The sequence below is a fragment of the Ambystoma mexicanum genome, chromosome 1p, assembly GCF_040938575.1.
Source record: "Ambystoma mexicanum isolate Mex_15411 chromosome 1p, UKY_AmexF1_1, whole genome shotgun sequence".
NCBI lineage: Eukaryota > Metazoa > Chordata > Amphibia > Caudata > Ambystomatidae > Ambystoma > Ambystoma mexicanum.
The window spans coordinates 993,555,814-993,574,960 of record NC_090921.1 but is presented as its reverse complement, the minus strand read 5'-3'; the positions used below and the strand labels follow the sequence as shown (position 1 = coordinate 993,574,960).

At 45.1% G+C, this 19,147-nt stretch overlaps 1 protein-coding gene across 7 annotated transcripts in view; it reads left to right on the top strand.

Moving 5' to 3' along the window:
* Positions 1-19,147, top strand: part of CNOT1 (CCR4-NOT transcription complex subunit 1) — a 2,171,110-nt gene that overhangs the window by 185,879 nt on the left and 1,966,084 nt on the right. For all 7 annotated transcript variants that reach the window (XM_069654650.1, XM_069654658.1, XM_069654642.1 and 4 more), the window contains one exon: positions 12,367-12,474. In XM_069654650.1, coding sequence (XP_069510751.1) covers positions 12,367-12,474 — 108 coding nt within the window. The remainder of the gene's footprint in view (positions 1-12,366; positions 12,475-19,147) is intronic.

The following is a 19,147-nucleotide window of genomic DNA, read 5'->3' as shown; positions in this document are numbered from 1 at the left end:
GTTTTGGTTCTCAGAACTCCAACACCTGTCTGTTTATCCGCCGATCAGGTTACTGGTAACTCCCGATCTTCTACACCAGGGGGAGCAGCATCTGTGGCACCCCTCCCCACAATCGCTCAGCTTGGCGGCTTGGTGCCTGAGTTCAGGTCTTTAGAGCATCTGAATTTGTCTGCGGATAACATGCGTATTATCCAGGCAGCCAGAAAACCTTCGACCAGAGCTCAGTACAAGAGTAAATGGCTCAGGTTCTGTCATTGGTGTCTAGAGAAGAAATTAGATTCAAGGGGGGCCACGGTTGACGCGGTGTTGTCCTTCGTGTCCTCCCTAGCAGAGTCGGGGGGGGGGGGGGGTTCATGTTCTGTCATGCAGGACTTACCTGTCAGCGGTCTCTGCTTATCTCTCTACAGATCAGTGTTCGTACTCTCTGGCTAACCCAGTGGTAAAGAGGAATTTTGCTGGTTTAACACACCTTTACCCTCCAGTTCGTAATCCGCACCCGCCATGGGACCTGAATGATGTCCTGATGGCTCTGTGCCATAAACCCTTTGAGCCGATGGCTACTGTGGACCTCAAGTACTTGTCTTGGAAAGTGTCCTTTTTGGTCGCCGTCACATGGGCAAGGAGAGTGTGAGCTCCAGGCATTGTTGGTGGAGCATCCTTTCTTGGTCTTTCACAAGGACAAGGTAGTCCTTCAAACTAATCCGGCTTTTCTGCCGAAGGTGGTGACCGAATTCAATTTGAATCAATCGATCTCCCTACCAGTCTTTTTTCCTCTGAGGCGGAGAGGGTTCTACACGGTCTTGATGTCCGAAGAGCTCTCGTTCTACCTGGATAGGACTTCCGAGCTTAGAAGTTCTTAACACTTTGTGACTTTCGGCAACCCTCAAGGCAAACGGGCGTCTGAGGCAACTATTTCTAGGTGGATTGCCGCCTGTATCACGGAGTCTTTCACTGTCCAAAAGCTGAAACCTCCTAAAGGTATTCATGCACACCTGGTGCAGGGCAAGGCAGCTGCGGTTGCTTTTCAGAAGTATGTTCCCTGGGAGTCCATCGCTAGGGCAGCTACTTGGGCCTCCATCTGCTTTCTGTAAGCATTACTGCCTCGATATGAGTTCTAGAGTTGATGCTCAGTTTGGTCAGGCTGTGCTGAAGAACCTTTTTCAGTAAGGGGTATTTCCATCCACCCGTAGTTCCTGTAAGGAGTGCTTGGGAATCTCCCACAAGTATGGAGGAAAGGGGACGGGATGTAGGAGTATTACCAGGTTACTCACCGTAGTGACCGCCTTACTCCTAGTCCATAGTCCCCTTTCCTCCATACGCCCGCCCGCCGTCCCCTCTGTTCCTCTGTATTGGTAATGGGTCTCTGACCTGGCAAAGAAAAGGACTGAGGGGCGATGCCTGGGGCGGAGCCAAGGTGGGCGGGGTTACGGTCGCGTGCCGGGCCCTGTGCAGGAAAGAGGAAGGACACATTTTTGGAAAATTTGGATGCTTTTTACAAAGTGCTCCGGTCCCGTCCCACAGGACGGAGAGATGTCCCAAGTATGGAGGAAAGGGGACTATGGACTAGGAGTAAGGTGGTCACTACGGTGAGTAACCTGGTAAAATTAATCCCTCTAATGCCACCAAATTTCATGTTTCTAAATGACCTGCTCCCTTCAAACTCACTTAACCTCAGTATTATCAGACCATGGGAAATCGATTGGAACCTTCAACCCTCCTCGGATCATTGGACCAAAATTTGGAAAGTACGTCAGTCTGCTTACCCTGCCGCCACTTTTATACAAACCTAATTTTTCATTGTACACCGTGCTTTTCTTACTCATTTACGTATCGCCAAAGCTGTAGATAGTTTATCCAACAATTGTTGGTAATGTTCCGATCCAAATGCAGATTTAATTTTCGATTGTTAATGATCATGCTTTCTGATCTAAGGTTTGGTCACGCATGCAATCAATCTTTCATTTTACAGAACCGCTAACGCTTGCTAATCTCACAATTCACTATTCTTAATCCTGCTATAAGACAAATTGATTCTCCTTTGTTCAACTTGTTTATAAATATTGCTTTTCAAAATATTACATGTAATTTGGAAGAATACTACTAATCTTTTGCGCAATACTTGGTGGAATACTATTTGCTCGATCCATTGAATGGAAAAATGTCATGATTAATTTGCTTATTTACATTTAACAAAATTGAATATGCTCATGATTAACTGAGTTAAATGTTTTTTAACTTAAGTATCCCTACCCTATTCTTTCCCAATGTCTTGCGTCCTGTAACTGTGTATGATTCCCCCCTTTGTTTTGTCTTAATTATCCAATCCTAATAGATTAGTTTCAATGAACGTTTTCAAAATGTTTTACATCAATTAAGATTTGACATTGGAAGTTATGTAATTGCTTAAAAATAGTTTACTGTTTTTGTAGTATTTGCCTCTACTCTAATAAAAAAATTTAAACAGAAAAACAAATAATGACAAAGCCAACAGATTTGGCTTCAGGCAGTGCTCCAGATAATATTTGGAAGTGGGATTATTTTACGCCCTATTTTTTTTTTTTTAAAGTTGGAGTGAAATACATTTTTCAGAGTAAAATTAAAGTCCAATTCCCAATGAGTATTTTATAAGAGTAAAAATGTTTTAACAAACTAATGTGTTTGTAAATATTTTTGTTGCACCTTGTTTTTCATGCACATTAAAAGTTACAGGTTTACTTCCTCTAATCGGGCTGGGAAAATACCATGGAGCTGAGGGTCAAGGTAGGGATGCAGAATTCTACATGTCGTTTTTTTTGGTTGGTGGTATTTTTACTCCCTACTTTTATTTTTTGGGAGTATTTGTCAATGTTTAGGTAGTAAAAGTGGCCGAGCACTCCTCATCTCTAAGGCTGACTTTAGGTATTGGATAAGTTTGTCAGATACTGACCTCATGGACCGCTTAATTGCTCCCTTTTCCAGCTGTTGGAATCTTATGGCCGGGTCGTATCATTGTGCTTTGCAAATGTCTATCCCATGCCTGCCTAAACCATTTGCTTTAATTTCAAGTGCCCATTTGCTCAGTTTACTGTGGATGGTTGTGCATATAGTGACCATCTACTAACAGCCTAATTATGCCCTCCTTTGTCTGCACTAGTGTCCCACTGGCATCCTAAATCAGTGAGCCAATGGCTGGCATTGTGGTCTAATTAGCCATGCAAGTCGCAATTCATTTCTGGCGTGTCATGAACTGTACTTTAGCGCCTTGCCATACTTCCTCCCTGCAACACCAAGAAATTGTAAGGAAGATGGGGTAATACTTTGACTACAGCACAGCTTGAGTAGTTTTCGGTTTTAGACCTGTAATGCACATCTTACCCCCATTGTTGAGATGAGTTTCCTCTAGTGACTTCTTTGCAGGCCTACCATTTCGTCAGTTTAGCGGACTGTACCTGATCTTGTAGGAGAAGTACCTTATTTAAATTAACATCTGTCTTGCCTGCAGTGTCCATAACTCAACAAGGATGCATTTGGTCCCTAGGGAAGTTCTCATTGGTGGAGTCCTTGCCCCCTTTGGGGTCAGCAAAAATGTTATCTATCACCTGTAAATCATGAACACTTGATTAGTAAAAATAAATGCAGGCATTTATTTATTGCACATGTACAAGGCCCCTATACGCAATTGCTTTTCATGCATCACCATGACGGAGTTCCAAGAATAGACCAGCTTCAATTGTACTAAAACTGTGAGGAACTTCTTGGGAGATATCAACTCTTTGAAACCTCAGCACCCTTTATTTCCTTGTGGTTTCTTAGTGTTGCATGCATGTGAAGACACAAACGGAGACACAAGTGCCTCTACTCCTTTTCACATGACACATGTGATCAGGCGCCACAAAAAGCTATTTGAAACAAGATTGTAATACAATCCAACTCCAGTTTTATTGTTGAGCAGTATTCATTCATAAGTAAAGTGGCCCTCTATGATAACGCATGTTTTGGCAGGAACACTGCCTTTCTCAAATCGGGGCAATTTGAAATGCGCGCACACACACATTATGACTTGTATTCGCCCAAGACAAAAATTTCACCTAATTGGCAAAAAATCACAACCCAAAATTTTTATAAAAGAGATCAAAAAAGTCAAACACAACAAGCACAGTAGATTTTCCATATGAATATCATTGCAGCATGTTGTCACGGTGTGAACCGCCGAATGTGACATTGTATTAATGTTGGTTCATTACTTTTATCATAGCATGTCATTGGTCATACCATATAATCGGTATTTAAAGGATACAGTATTTTGTTGTTCAGTAGTCCACAGAGAAATTGGGAGGGGGAAAGGGGTAGGATGGTTAGGAATAAGTAAGACATTGCCAATGATGGAAAAAGTAAAAGAACATGAGTGGATATCCAGGAGCACAAAAAAGCAAACTGATATTGGTAAGGTATCAACCCCTTTAAGTAAGTTCCATCTCTTACCCCAATTGGGTAGCGTTACTTTCCACAAAATCTCGAAATTGGGATGCCTGCCTCACTTGTTGAATCTCTCCCGGCGATGATAAACATGCCCATTATTCCTGAATATATTATTTAACACTTGATGTGTTCTAATGTATCATTCTTTTATTGAATCTTCCCTGTCTAGTTGCATGTTGGGGTATCTCCCATCTATAGAAATTACCACCTTTTTGCATCATATTGTGTATTCACCAATGTGTGCCTGAACAAAATACTGTCCTTTAAATACTGATTATATGGTATGACCGATGACATGCTATGATCAATGTAATGAACCAATATTAATACGTCACATTGACACATTTGGCAGGTCACACCGTGACAACATGCTACAATATTATTCATATGGAATATGCACTGTTTTTTGACTTAAACCATTTTTAATAAAAACCCTTTCGGGGTTGTTTTACCAATTGGGTGAAATTTTTGTTTTGGGGCGAATACAAGCCATATAATTTGAGTGCATTTCAAATTGCCCTGATTTGAGAAAGGCATTGTTCCTGACGAAACGCATGTTATCATAGAGGGCCACTTTACTTATGAATACTGCTCAACAATGAAACTCCAGTTGGATTGTACTACAATCTTGTTTCAAATAGATTTTTTTGTGGCGCATGATCACGTGTGAAGTAATGCTACACTATGTCAATTGTACTATAGCCTCACTGCAATTTTTGCGGTTTCTAGGTATGCTGGCTGGCCTCGATTGTTCCAGCATTTATTTGAAATGCAATGAAATGGCCCACCCCTACAAGAAACTGCCCCACCTCTTTAACCATCCTAAACGCCATTGAGCGTACCAGTAAGTATCAAAAGGTCGAACACTCGATCTCTTGCAGCATTTTGTCAAATCAACTGGGGCGGTTTATTGTGGCAAGACCAGTTAGGCACCATATCAGCTAAGAAGAAACCAACTTCACTCTACTTACTTTCAGATTACACATCCCAATCTAACATGGATCTACATTAGTGATGGCACTTTGCGGGGCAAAGTTGTTACTTAAGGAAAGTCACTTTCCCCTGCCTCCCTTATACATTTGACCGATCAAAAGTGGGTGTAAAGCCTGTGCCCTTATTGTGGTTTGAAATTAGCCTTTTTTTCTAGGGGGATAATTATTCAACGTAGAACACCCCCAAAGTAGTATGGTGACTTGCCTGACGGACAAAATGGCAATGGCCAAAAGGTGTTGGTTTTTACCCTCATCGGGGCCCCCAACCCCATAAAATCGAGCAGTGTTAAAATCATTCTGGGATCAACCACTCAAGTGAGCTGTGGAGCAAATTACAGAAGAGCGGTCTAGGTGCCCTTACACTAATTATCATGGTAATTATCACAATCCATTTTATATGATCGCCTTTATATTAAAGTGTTTCATCCCATTGCAGATGGGATGAAGGCTCTCAAAAAAGGTCCCATACAAAATACAGCAGACAGTAGGCAAAAATTAGGATTCACCACTCATTTTATTAGCTGATTGAGTCCATTAGCTCTTCAATAGCAGACCAGACTGCATTTCAACATAAACACCTGCTCAGTCTGCAGTAGCGACTACTGCCCTTCCTTCCACAGCTTGTCAAGTCTCAGGCTGTTTCAAAATTGGACTTTTAAGACCAATGATCTGTATTTCTGTGCTCCTGGCATCGTGGTGAATGCCTTAGCTCCGCATCAGTCTTCCAACTCTACAGAATGACCCGCTGCCAGGCCACCTAGCCTTCAGAATCCATCAGCAAATCAATCCCTTCCCATCGTAGAGTACCTTATTGTTATAACGCATGAACTTGCTTTTAACACATGGGAGTTTGAATGTAGCCTGGATGAAAGGCCGGTGAAGATGACACCTTAGTGCAAGCTTGCATGTGAGGATCGACTGGCTTATAATGTGAGATTGGAATCTGTTGTAGTGACCTGCTTGGAACCTGGTCCTATTGTATGTTAATGTTCAAGGACGTTTGTACCGTGCACTATCACCACCGGAGTGGTCACCTGGCGGCTCTGAAAGTGGAAGGGAGGGTGAGTTAGTGGGAGGAAGCTGGAAAAGTGCAAGAGAGAAGTGATCTGCTGTTGGCGGCCTCAGTCAGGTGGGTTGTTGGCTGGGCCTGGGGTGTTTGCGGCCGGTTGTCATGTACTGTTTATTTTTTTTTGTAGTGAAGTTTGTGCGGTTTGTTGTGCTGTAGGTATGTGGTTGTTTGGTTTGGAGTTTGAGAAGTGTATGCAGAGGGGGAAATTGTTAGTGGAATTGGTTATTTGGCATCTCTATCCTGAATTCACGTGTTGGTCATGCGTAGTCTCTCCAGACGGGGGGGCGGGGGCACCCTGCACCTCTATCCTGATCTGGGCCTGTCTGGCATTCAAGGTCCCTTTCACAGCTCGCTCCCACCTCCACCAGCCTCCCTCACAACCCCACCTGTCTTCCCTTCTCACTTACATGGCCGGTGCACCTGCCAGTGTCCACAACTCATTGTGGCGATTGGCAATATCCCGACAATTCCACAACACTGTGGTACCTGGTAGCAACTAAGGGGCGAGTGAAGATGTTGGATGGGGTTGTTGGCTCAGTCTCCATGGGTGTCGCCTGTGTTCCACTCTACCCGGCGTCACCTGTCCAGGTGCCGTGGGTGCTGCTTAGTCGGTTCTGGGAGCTTGTCGGTGTCCTTTTGAGTTTAGTATTTCTTCTCCTTTCTGTTTTGGTTTTCAGTTTGTGGTGTTGAAGAGCCAGGTTTTTAGTAATTTTCTGAATTTTAGGTGATCTTTGGTGGTGTTTCTTTTGGGATGTTCCAGGTTTTTGCGGCTAAGTGGTAGGAGGTGGTGCCTCCAAGTTTTTTCTTAAGGTATGTTTTTAGTTCCAGGCGGATTGCGTTGCTTGACCTGAGGAGTCTCGTTGGCTTGTAGATTATTTTCTCTTGTAGGAATTCTGCTCCTTGTCTACAGATTGCCCTGTGCGTTATGCTCATTGTTTTGAAGGTGATGTAATGTTTTACTGGGAGCCAGTGTAGTGTTTTTAGGGCAGGACTGATGTGGTCTCTTCTGGATAGTTTGAGGAGTAGTCTGGCTCCTGTATTTTGTATCTGTTGTAGTTTCTTCAGGAGGTATTCTGGTATTCCGAGGTAGAGACTGTTTCCATAGTCGATTCTTGACATGATGACGGCAACGATAGTGAGTGTTTTGTGCGTGAAGGAGAGGAAAGGTAGGATTCTTCTTGCCCTGTGGAGGAGGAATAAACATTTCTTGACTGTTGCATTTATTTGTGGTTCTAAGGTTAGGGTGTTGTCCATCAGGACTCCCAGATATTTTACTACCTTAGATGGTGATGGTGCGGTTCCCATTTCCGTTGGCCATGGGATGGCGATTTCGTTATCTTGGTCTTTGTATATGATCATGATTTCTGTTTTTCCTTGGTGGATTTTCAGGTTGGCATTCATCCAGTTGAAGACTTTTGATTAGGTTTGAATGATCAGCTTGGGTGTCTTTGATTTTGTAGATTTCAGTATCTGCATAGTTGCAGCATGTAATGTTGTATTTTTTGAAGATTCTGATAACTGGGGTCTGGTAGATGTTGAAGTACAATGGTGATAGTGAGGATCCTTGTGGCACTCCAGTCGTTAACTCGTGGGGTGGATTTGAAGGGTTTAATCCATACGGTTTTTGTTCTGTCTCCTAGGAAATATTTTAGTCCCGCATAGTGCTGTCTGTTATGCCTATGTCTTCTAGCCTTTTGGTTAGGGTGTCATGGCTAACTGTTGAAGGCTGCAGAGAGGTTGAACAGAATAAGGGCTGAGGTGGTTTTAGTCTGCGTTAGTTTTTAGGTCGTCCCAGATGGATAGAAGTGCTGATTCCGTTCCTCTTGCGGGTCTGAAACCGACTTGAGCTTGGTCTAGCAGGTGGTGTTTTTCTGTGTTCTTGGGTTAGCTTGTATACGTAGGTTTCCAGGAGTTTTGCCTGGTAGGGCATGTTTGTGATCGGCCTGTAGTTGGAGAGGTCTTCTACGTCGCCACTTGTTTTTCAGAAGTAGTTTGAGATATGCTGATTTGAAGGTCCTCTGTACAGTTCCTGTTGCTAGTGATTTAGGTTTCTGTAATATTCTGCTGGCGTTCCTTGTGCAAGAATGGATTTGTAGATGTCCGGGGGACAGGGATCCATGGGTGAAGCGGCTTTCTTGCTGTGTTTTTACAAGCATGGCGAATGCCTCTGCTGATATTTCAGGATAGTTTTTGAGTTTGTGCTGTGGTTCTGTTGTATGTTGTGGTTGGTCTCTGTTGAATGGTTTGTCGAATGTCGTTTTTTCTTGAAGTGTTATGCCAGGTTGTTGTTTCTCTGAGGGGGTTGGGATGTTATCACAGCCTGGTGGGTTTATCACTGCTTTAATGATGAACATTTCTTTGTGTGTCTGTGGCATTGGTGATTCTGTAATCATGCCTTCTCTTTGCCTTTTGAATTTCCATCTTGTATGCGCAGATTTGTTTCTGGAACCTTGTTTTTTTTGTCTGGGTTGTATTCTTTCCTACATTCCTGTTCTATCTTTTTTGTTTTCCTTTTTCATGGTGCTTAATAGTGGGGTGAACCATTTTGGCATTGCGTGTTTTATTTTTTAAATTATTTTATTGGGCGAATGGTTTTTCTGGGGCAATGTCAATTGTATCTGCAATCCATTTGTGTAATGGCACGGCTTTCCCTTCTAGGTCAGCTAGCTCTAGTTCTGTAGTTGAGGGTTTGGTTAACTCCAGTTGTTCAAATAGGTTGCTTTCTTTGACGTCTTTCCAGTTTCTTTTTGCAGTGGATGAGTTTGGGAGGTTGGATGCAGACATAAGTAGGCAGAGTGATCAGGAATGGGATGGGATGAGATGGTCGCTCCACAGTATTTGTATCAGTGGTGCCATGGTGATTTTTTCCTTGGCAAAAATTGCATTCAGGGTGTGTCCTGCCGAGTGTGTTGCCCCTTTTACTAGTTGTAGTTTCATTGTAGTGAGTTGTTCAATCAGTGAGGTTTGGGAGTCGTCGTGACTTTCTTCGAACCAGATGTTGGAAGCCCACCAGGATGATTAGGTGTTTGTGGTTTATGGCTATGTTGGTGATAGCTTCGATGAAGGCTGCATCATATGTCTGTGGTCTGTATACCAAGAGAATGTGATGTTGGTTTTTGGGCTCACCGTTAAGTGTATAACAATGGTTTTGCAGTTGAGGATGTTGAGTGGTTAGTCTGTTTTTTTTATTTTCAGATGTTCTTTGAATGCTATTGCGATGCCGCCTCCTTTTTTGTTTTTCCTGTTCATTTGAAGGCATTTGAAGTTTGTTGGAAGGCAGCTTTGGAGTTTTTTTTTTTTTTGGTAGTTGTCATCCAGCCATCTTTCTGTGTCCATGCCGGTGTTGTTGAGTATGTCGTAGATCTCTGTAGTGTTTTGACATGGATCTTGTGTCTATTAGATTGCAATGGAGTTTGGAGCTGTAGTTTGGTTTGGCTTTTCTAGTTGGGGTAGTCTTCTGATCTTGTTGGTGTAGGTTTTGGGGTGTCAGCGTCTTCGAATAGTTCTAGGTTTTGTTTTGGGTTTTTGTTTTCGAGTTCGTCTTCCAGGAGTTGTGGTTGTCGATTGGAAGGTCTTCTTGCTTTGGTGATGTAAGGTGTTATCGCATCTGTCATGTTTGTTTCCGTTGGTGTTCGTCCTTCTGCGTGCTTTTGTTGGGTTGTTTGATGTTGCTGCTTCTAGCGTTGGGTTGGTTTGCTCTGGTGACCAGTTGTCAGCGAGGTATGGAGTTAAGTAGAGGGATTTGTCTTTTCTGTGTTGGTTCGATCTTTGTTCCCGTCTGTGGGGGTGTGTTCTGTAGTTCTTTGTTGCTGTTCCAGAGTTTCATTTTTTCTTTCCCTTGGATGGGTTGTTTGCGTGGCATAATATTCAGAGTTGTTTAGTCTGCGTTTGTTTGCTGATGTCCAGTTGGTTCTGCTTTTGGTCTGGTTGTCTTGTGGTGTAGTACTGGATGTGGAGGGCTGTTTCGCTACCCGTTTGGGGCTCTGTCTGTAAGTGGCATTTCAGGCTGATGTTGCCTACTTGGTCACTGTCTTGGTAGGGGTATGGAAGGTGGTTAAGGGTTATATAGTTGGGTGTTATCAATGGTCTCTTTAGTGTCCGTCTCCTTGAACGCAGTTCACTGCGCTGAGCTGGCTATGTGGGTTTAAGAAGATATGTACTAGTTGAAGAGTGGCTTTGAGGGGCGCAGCTAGGACTTAAGCCTTATGCGGCGTGACAGTGTCCCTCCACAGTAATTCACTAGTGGGTTCTGTCTCACTTTAGAGTGAGTTGGTAAGTGAATTTGAGACCTGTATAGTGCGAGAGGCCCATCAATGCAGTCTAAATATCATACCATGCAATTTGGAGACAGAACACCTGCTAAGTTGTGAGACCTGTATAGGTCTCTACAGATGGGGGAGGTCTGTGCCAAGCAGGTCAGATTAGTACAATATCAAACAATGATTACATTTGGTCTAATTTGAGGGTGAGAGATGCAGTGGGGAGTAATCGCCTTCTTTAATGTGGATTTAAGTGGCTTGGATTCTAGTGTAGAGTGGTTGCTCTACTCCTAGCCCAGGACCACTCCTACCTTACTGGTCCTTGTAGTTGATGGTTGACGGCTGGCTACTGGCTTCACCTGCTGACACTTCCTGGAGCCACCTCTGTTGGAGCCGCCCATGGCCCTTTGGCCCTTAGCCGCAGGGCTGCATGGGCAGAGGGCTGCCCTGGGAAGACCAGTGATGAAGGCTGAGGGGACCAATGAGAGCAGCGCTGGACGAGGCAAAAGGGAAGGCAAAGCAGGAAGAGGGCACGGGTTGGGTGCAGGCTGCTGGGGACTACCAAAGGGCCTCGGGGCCTGTAAAATCTAAAAGAAAAAAATGAAAGAAAAAATGAAAGAAAAAAAAAAGTTCACAAGGTTGGGGCTTACACTCACCGTGCTCGGCTGGCAATGGAGCCAGCAAGTTGAGGCTGTGTCGCTAGGTTAACACAAGGTCCTAAGGACCAATGAGAGCGGTGCTGGGCGGGTCGGGTCCACAAACCATTCACACCCACTTTGTCCATCTTCAGTGAACAATTTATGCATTTTTTTGTGTGCAATTGTTTTACTCATATCAAATGTGGGTCCTTGATCATTCAAAACGACTTTCTCCAAGGGGTTTGTAGTAATACATATTAGAGTTCCGTAGACAAAGCTGATCCAAACTACCTCACATGATGGTGGGCTTGCTGTGTCCTAATTAGTTCACAACAAACCCTTTTCTACAATAGTTATCCTGTATACATCTGGTCGCTTTGATATAGTAAAGGTCACTAAGTTAAATCTACAATTTGTTTTTTTTATAACTCGCCTAATGCCGAGTTCTGTTTCTAAGCGCTGGTCCGGAATTTGAAACTCTCTTGCTCTGCGTGGTCTTCCTTCCATGACCAGTCCGTTGCCTATGTGCTATTCTCCGTTCACAAATATACAGGTAAGAATTCTCCTGCATTACATACACGGGTCATTTGCTTTTATCATTTAGAAAATAAATACCCAAGTCTTAAGGTGCATCATGCGACCTCACATGACTGCTTACATTACCTCAGCTTTGCAAAATGATGTATTTTCGTCACCAAGCTCCTTGGTTGCATATTCATAACATGCAAATTTAAACTATCCAAGCTGCAAACGTGCTACTACAGGTAAATAACCGTTCTCTTAATGTTCTGCATGCAATGTGGGAAGGCACCCATTCCACCCCGAATTGAATTGAGCACTTGATTTCAGAAAAAAAATGTATTGGCCATGGCTGGCTGTTCCCTTCTAACCCCCATAATGTTTTTTACTGGTCAGTGATTGTTTACGTTTTATTCCACCCCCCCTTCCAGATTGTGACGCAGCACGGCCCTGAGGCAGACAGGCATTTACTACGCTGTCTTTTCTCACATGTGGACTTCAGTGGCGATGGTAAAAGCAGTGGTAAAGATTTTCATCAGGTGAGTTTTTGTTTGTGGCGGGAAGAGTAATAGTTAAAATGCTCCCTGCTGCGTTAAGGAAGATGACCTACTAAAGTACTTCAGCTGTACTGAGTTTTTGCGCTTTGGCCCTGGTTGAGTTACAAGTGCTAATTGCCTGTAATCCATGCAATTAAACTCTGTAGGGTGCCACAACACAGGGTACTGAAGTTGCAAATACGCTAGGAGTAAGTAGCAGGTTGACTACCTGCCAAAAGTAACCTTGGGGCAACTACTTTGATATTGCCCGCATTCTGAGGTTCCTAATAGACTTGGACACTGCCCACGTTCAATGCCAGGAACCTTGTAATTAACTAGCTTAGTTATCATGAGTTCCATGAAAGCTGATTAAATGCTTACCCGAGTAGTCTTCCTGTGATTTCTTTGAGTTATGCAATGATATCTGGCCAGCACTTAGTACAGAGTATACGTTTCTGCAGGAAATGCCATTGTATGTTATTTTGTGCGCCCGCAATTTCTACTTGTGAATTTCTGAAGTATAATGGTTTTAAAAATATCTAATTGTAGAGATTTTGATTTAATTTTAAAATGGTGAATGATTTTTTTATAAACCAAATACCTAATGAAGAGAATTACTATTCCAAACCGTTTTAATATTTGCCTTATTTTTGTTTTTGGCAAGTGGCTTCAAAGCTAAATTAAGCGAGATGAATGGGAGTGTGGTGGCAGGCGGAGTAATGGAACTGTGTGGAGGCGCTCTGCATTCATTTCTTTTGGAAATGCTTATTGGACTGCTTGCATTTTAACCTCTGCACCTCAAATAACATGGCATATTGCTTGACTAGTTCGAAGCATTCCTCTTTGGAACAAAGCCTTCCTGATATATATAATTTCTGAGGCTTGTGGAATCTACTTAGATGACATGCTGTGCATAGGTGACACCTAGTGGAAGCTGCGTAGTATAAGTTGTTTTCGAACTTGGAAAGGGATGTCGAATAAGGCGTGTCAGTAATACTATCCCTAGTGTGACGCCCCCTGTACCCATGATCCCCCTCACGCTTGTATGTCCCTCAGATTGTTTTTTCCACCATACTAGTCGGATGCATGTGTGCAGAGTTCCTTTCAGTGTACAGCCTTATCTATATTTCAATTACTGTTAGATCTTCATTCACTGAACGACCTTATGGAGAGTACTTCGTTTAAATTCTGCCCCAAATGTAACAACGTTCTCCTGGGTAGATAAACATACTGTTTGCAATTTGTGTCTCCCTCTGGATCACTTTGAGGCATCTTGTCGGGACTGCCGACTATTTAAGCATAAAACCCTAAAGGACCGCTTCACTAAGCGCTGGGCCCACTACGCCAGACACCTCTAAGCCATGGACATAGAGGGGCATTCAGCGATGGCAGCAACGCTGCTGAATCCGCCAGCGACAGTGCGGCTTCAGCTACCCAGGCACAGACCCCCCGACGACTGGCCGGCGGCCATGTTGTGGGGACCACACCAGGCGGCAAAAGCGCAACGCATCCACCACCAAGCACATTAGCCCCAACCGAGAGACGACACGTGTCGCGAGATCGGCAACGGTCGACACCTAGAGAGCGGACCACCAAATCCTTGTCCTCTGGCCGTTCCCGATCGCGTCACAAGGCCCACCTGGCCTTGAACAGAAAAGGAGTCATCAAACCGCCACTGAGACAGGTCGTCCGACACTGTGTCTCGACCCCCTACCGGAACTGGACACTCTGCGTCGGATTATGCCTCCCGAGTCGAGGCGTTGGACCAAGCGGAAGGCCCCAACAGATCTAGTAAGACCACTTTTGGCCATGGGGGAGGAGGGGTAAACACCTCAGTCATCTAAAGATACCCACACTCCTAAAGAGAAGCATAAGGAGGACAAGGCTGCTAAAGAAATCGGAAGAACCTTGGTCAGCTCCCAAGACCAAGGTTACACCTCCCACAGAAGAGGACATGGGCATTACCCCTCATTCTGTTATTATACCAAGCTCCAAAGAATGGAGCTCTCAGGATATAGACGGAGTAATTAACAGTATGACCTTTATGGCAGATCTTTATGAAAAAGATACAAACTAGTTTCAGAGTTATAGGAACACCCCTCCCACCTCAGCTCCTTTTGGTTCCAGGGCCACTCCTGTCCCCCCCTCCTAAGAGGGCTTGCTCTGATACTCCCTTTCAGGACTTAGTCATAGACCCCTTTGTAGTGGAGCCTTATGAACCTAATTCTTACCATGAAGAACCTGACCCTCAATTCGAGGAATAGGCTGCAGACCCTTATGACGGGGATGAGGACCATGAGGCTGAAGCTTACACCTTAGAATTCCTAAGGACTCTCCTGTTAATGATTCTCCAGTCGATAACCAGCCTCTCCTTAATGTGGTGTTAGCTAAGACTGCTGAACACTTAAAGATAGATACACAAGAGGACAGGGATTTTGCAGAGCAAATCCTGGGAGACAAAAGGCCAGTAACTCGGTCCATCCTGTGACTAAAATCAGTTCAGTGCAGAATTTTGCCTTCTTTGCAGACTCCTAACCTCACGCGTGCAGTAAATCCACATCTTGAGAAGTTATTTCTCCCCTCTGACACTTTATGTATCCGGGGACAACTAAAACCATATTCCCTGGTCATTACCACTAGAAAGGGAGCGGGAACCCCAATTGCTTCCTCAGAGGCTCCTTTGATAAGGAAAGCAAAAGAATCTATGGTCTAGGGAGAAGTCGCCTCATCTGCGCCTTATCAGGCTAGCCAACAGTGCCACCCTCTTAGCAAGTTATAATTGCCATAAGTGGTAGGAAGTATCTGCTTTGCTTTCCTCCGCACCTGAACTTCTAAAAACCCAGTTAGTGCAAGTGGCAGCTGAGGGGAGGGCAGTGTCGGGCAGCCTCCTGAAAACTAACTTCGATGTGGCTGATAATGCGGTAGAATAATCGCTGAAGGTACAATCATTAAGAGGCATGCATGGTTAAGACGATCAGGATTCAAGCCGGAAACTCGGGCGACACTGATACATGCCGGTCGAGCCTAACATATTATTTGGCAAAACTGTCAAAGATGCGCTCAAAACGGAAAAAGAGGAGTAAGACACCTAAAAATCCCTTGGTCAACTCACCAGCAAACCCTCTGGACAGAGGGAAACAGTAATTTTCGCCGCTTTTGAGGCTAAAATTCACAGAGGGTCAAACTATAGCCACAACCAGGGCTTATCGTGGGGGAAGTAAGTCACAATCTTCCCAGGGCTACCCAAGAGGGCAGCGCAGAGGTTGTGGGAGAGGCAGCCCCGCTAGAGGTGGTACGCCACCTGCTAAACAGTGATGTTCCGCTTTAGGTCCCCTCCCATGCATCCCCATTAGAGTGGTGCATTACCAACTTCAGCTACGCATGGGAGGGGGATCACCTCGGACAGATGGGTGCTGTCCAGTGTCCTGAGTCTACTCCAGCGAGTTACTAGAGCTCCCCCATGACTATCCTCCAGGACAGAAAGTACACACCCGCAGGAACATCAGAATCTCCTCGAGGAGATCACAACTCTATCGAAGGACCCCATATAGGTCGTCCCGGCAAATCAGGTAAACCTACCTCCTTGTCCCAAAGAAAAATCTCACAATGCGCCCTGTAAACAAGTATGTCGAACTAAAAAAGTTCTTCATGGCTATGCTACAAGAGGTAATCCCCCTACTAAAAAGGATTACATGGCAGCACTGGATATGAAAGATGCCTATTTTCATATGTCAATGTTCCCAGCGCGCAGAAGATTCTTGCGTTTCAAGATGGCGATCCAGCACTACCAATTCATGGTGCTGCCCTTCGGAATAGCCTCGGCTCCAAGGGTATTCACCAAGCTACTAGTGGTGGTGGTAGCGCACCTGCGCAGGGTGGCAGTCCCAGTCTACCCTAGATTCGTAATTTGGTGCCAGACTAAACAAATCAACCCTATAGAATGTACTCCATCCCACATTCTAACTTAAATGCTCCATTTGCTAGATGCAGGGATAGTTTTCAACTCCCTAAAGGTCCACCTGGCAGCTTTGTCTGCCTACACGACCTCTCATAAGGTCTCATGGTGGAAAGTACCAGTCATCAAAGCATTTATGGAACAAGTAAAGAGACTCCACCCCACCAATTTCTAACACGCCACCAGGGTGGAACCTCAATGTGGTACTCGCTATGCTCATGGGACTCCCTTTCGAGCCTATGCACAAATCTAGTCTCAAACACCTGACTTATTAAACCTCCTTCTTAGTGGCTATCACTGCCTTAAGAAGGGTCCGTGAAATCCAAGCTTTGTCAGTGCAGGATCCTCTTGGTTTTACACAAAGACGAGCTGGTTTTATACTGCCCTAGGTTCGCACTGCAATTCATCTCCAAATTTCATGTAAACCAGTTAATTGAGCTGCTTTCTTCCAGGAACCCAACAGCTCAGCTGAGGTAAAACTCCACACAATAGATGTGATGAGAACGGTCCTCTACTATGTAGACCAGACAGCTAAGAAAAAATTGATCTATTGTTTGTCTCCATAGCGCCAGGCAGAGAAGGTGACCGCATTTCTAAGAATGCCAGCTCTAGGTGGATAGTCTGATGTATCCAACTGTGCTATTCCGTATCAGATAGAACACTGCCTTTTATGCCAAGGGCTCACTCCACAAGAGGTATTGGACCAACTCTGGCTTTCATTGCAAATGTCCCCTTACATAGTATTTGCAAGGCAGCTACATGGAGCTCTGTACATACTTTCACTCGGCACTACTGCATTGACGCCCATTCCACGACAGATGCACAAGTGGGACAAGCAGTTCTAAGACATTTATTCGCTCATGGACCATCTCACATCCCACCTTCTACTCGCAAAGCTATGCACAGCATGTGATCTAAGCAGATTCCACAAGCCTCAGAAGGGATACATTACTCAACGTAATCCTGATGCTTGTATCTGCTTAGATTCACATGGGACCCACCCTTCCTCCCCTTGGAGAGAAGGCGCATGGATGCTTTATGAGCTTGTCTAATACGTATCTGCTTGGATACAACTGTACTCGCACTACACCTCATGTCAGAAAAATACAATCCGAGTGACCTAGAAGCAAGAGGGATCATTGGTACAGTGGACGTCACACTAGGGATAGTATTACTGGCATGCACTGTCAACGTCCCTTTTTGAGTTTCAAAAACTGCAATAGTCTGCAGCTTCCACTAGATGTCAGACTATGCACAGTATCCCTACTGAGGCGTGTGGAATCTGCTTAGATCACATGCTATGCATAGGCTGATATCTAGTGGAAACTGCAGAGTATTAGTTTTCAAAAAGGGACGTCGACGGGACATGCAAGTAATACTATCCGTAGTGTGACGTCCACTGTACCCATGGTCCTTCGCTCACGAGGGCGGAAAAAACATTCTGAGGGACCTAGACGCGTGGTCGCTTATCGCATAGTGCAGTTTTGGCTAAAGCCATTGACTTTATCATAGTTTCAAAATAGTTATTCTTACTGTCCTTTTTCGACCATCTTGTCTCGATGCAGTGAAAAATCAACAACCGAAGGACAAAAACCGTCGGACGAATAAACTTCGGATTCCTTGGAAGGCCCAACGTGCCCAGGCCCCTACAGTAGGGAGAGTGGGGGGCGGGGGCAATCATATCACATGTCCTATCCTTCCCTTTGTTGCTCTGCTGCCTGCACCAACCATGGATGGGACACCTTTCATATTTTGCCCATTCTGTAACAAAATATTTCCATGGACCGATGAGCACAAGGTGTGTAACCGGTGTCTTAATCAGGACCACGACGAAGGGCACTGTCGGGCTTGCAAGCTCTTTCGACCCAAGACCCTTAAAGATCGTAGGCCAAAACGCTAGCCTCACGCCATGAAGGCCGAGGTGGCCATGGACGTTGAGGTAGCCTCCAGCGACGTCCTTTCAGACAGCAAGGGTAACGGGGAACTTCAACGTTCCCCAGTGCTAGCCCCGACCCTGGAAGAAAGGCCGGCGGCTTGGTTGTGGGGACTACACCTGGTGGCAAGAGCACCCAATCTCCCCCTAGCTTCGTCTCCAGGGTATCCATGTGTATCAGTATTTGGACGACTGGCTCTTACGCAGCCCTTGTCCGCTAGCAGCAGCGGGCAATCTCCAGTCTCTCCTTGAGCTCCTGTTCCATCTTGGGCTGTCGGTGAACTGGCGGAAATCTTCCATGACTGTCTTGCAGGACCTGATTTTCCTGGGTTTTCGCTGGAACACGATCGACTGCAGAGTGTACCTGACCGGGGACAGAATAGCGGATCGGTTAGCCACGTGTCAGATGTTTGTGCAGTCGGAGAGCATGTTAGCCTGGTGGTTCCAGAGGCTTCTGGGCCTCATGGCCTCGTGCGTGCTGGTTCTCCCTCTTGCTCGTCTCAAGATGAGACGGACCCAGATGGCTCTTCGGAGTTCATGGCTTCAGGCAGTGGATCCGGATTCCATGCAGATAATAATTCCGGATTCCATGAGTGATCCTGGATTGGTGGTCCTCTATCAGCAATCTGTCTGGGGGCGCGGGTCCCCATGGTGACGATCACGACGGACTCCTCCCTTCTAGGATGGGGTGCGACGTTAGATCTTCAGGTTTCGGACCTCTGGTCGCCTCAGGACAAACTCCTGCACATAAATCATTTGGAGCTTCTGGCGCTCTTCCTAGCGCTCAG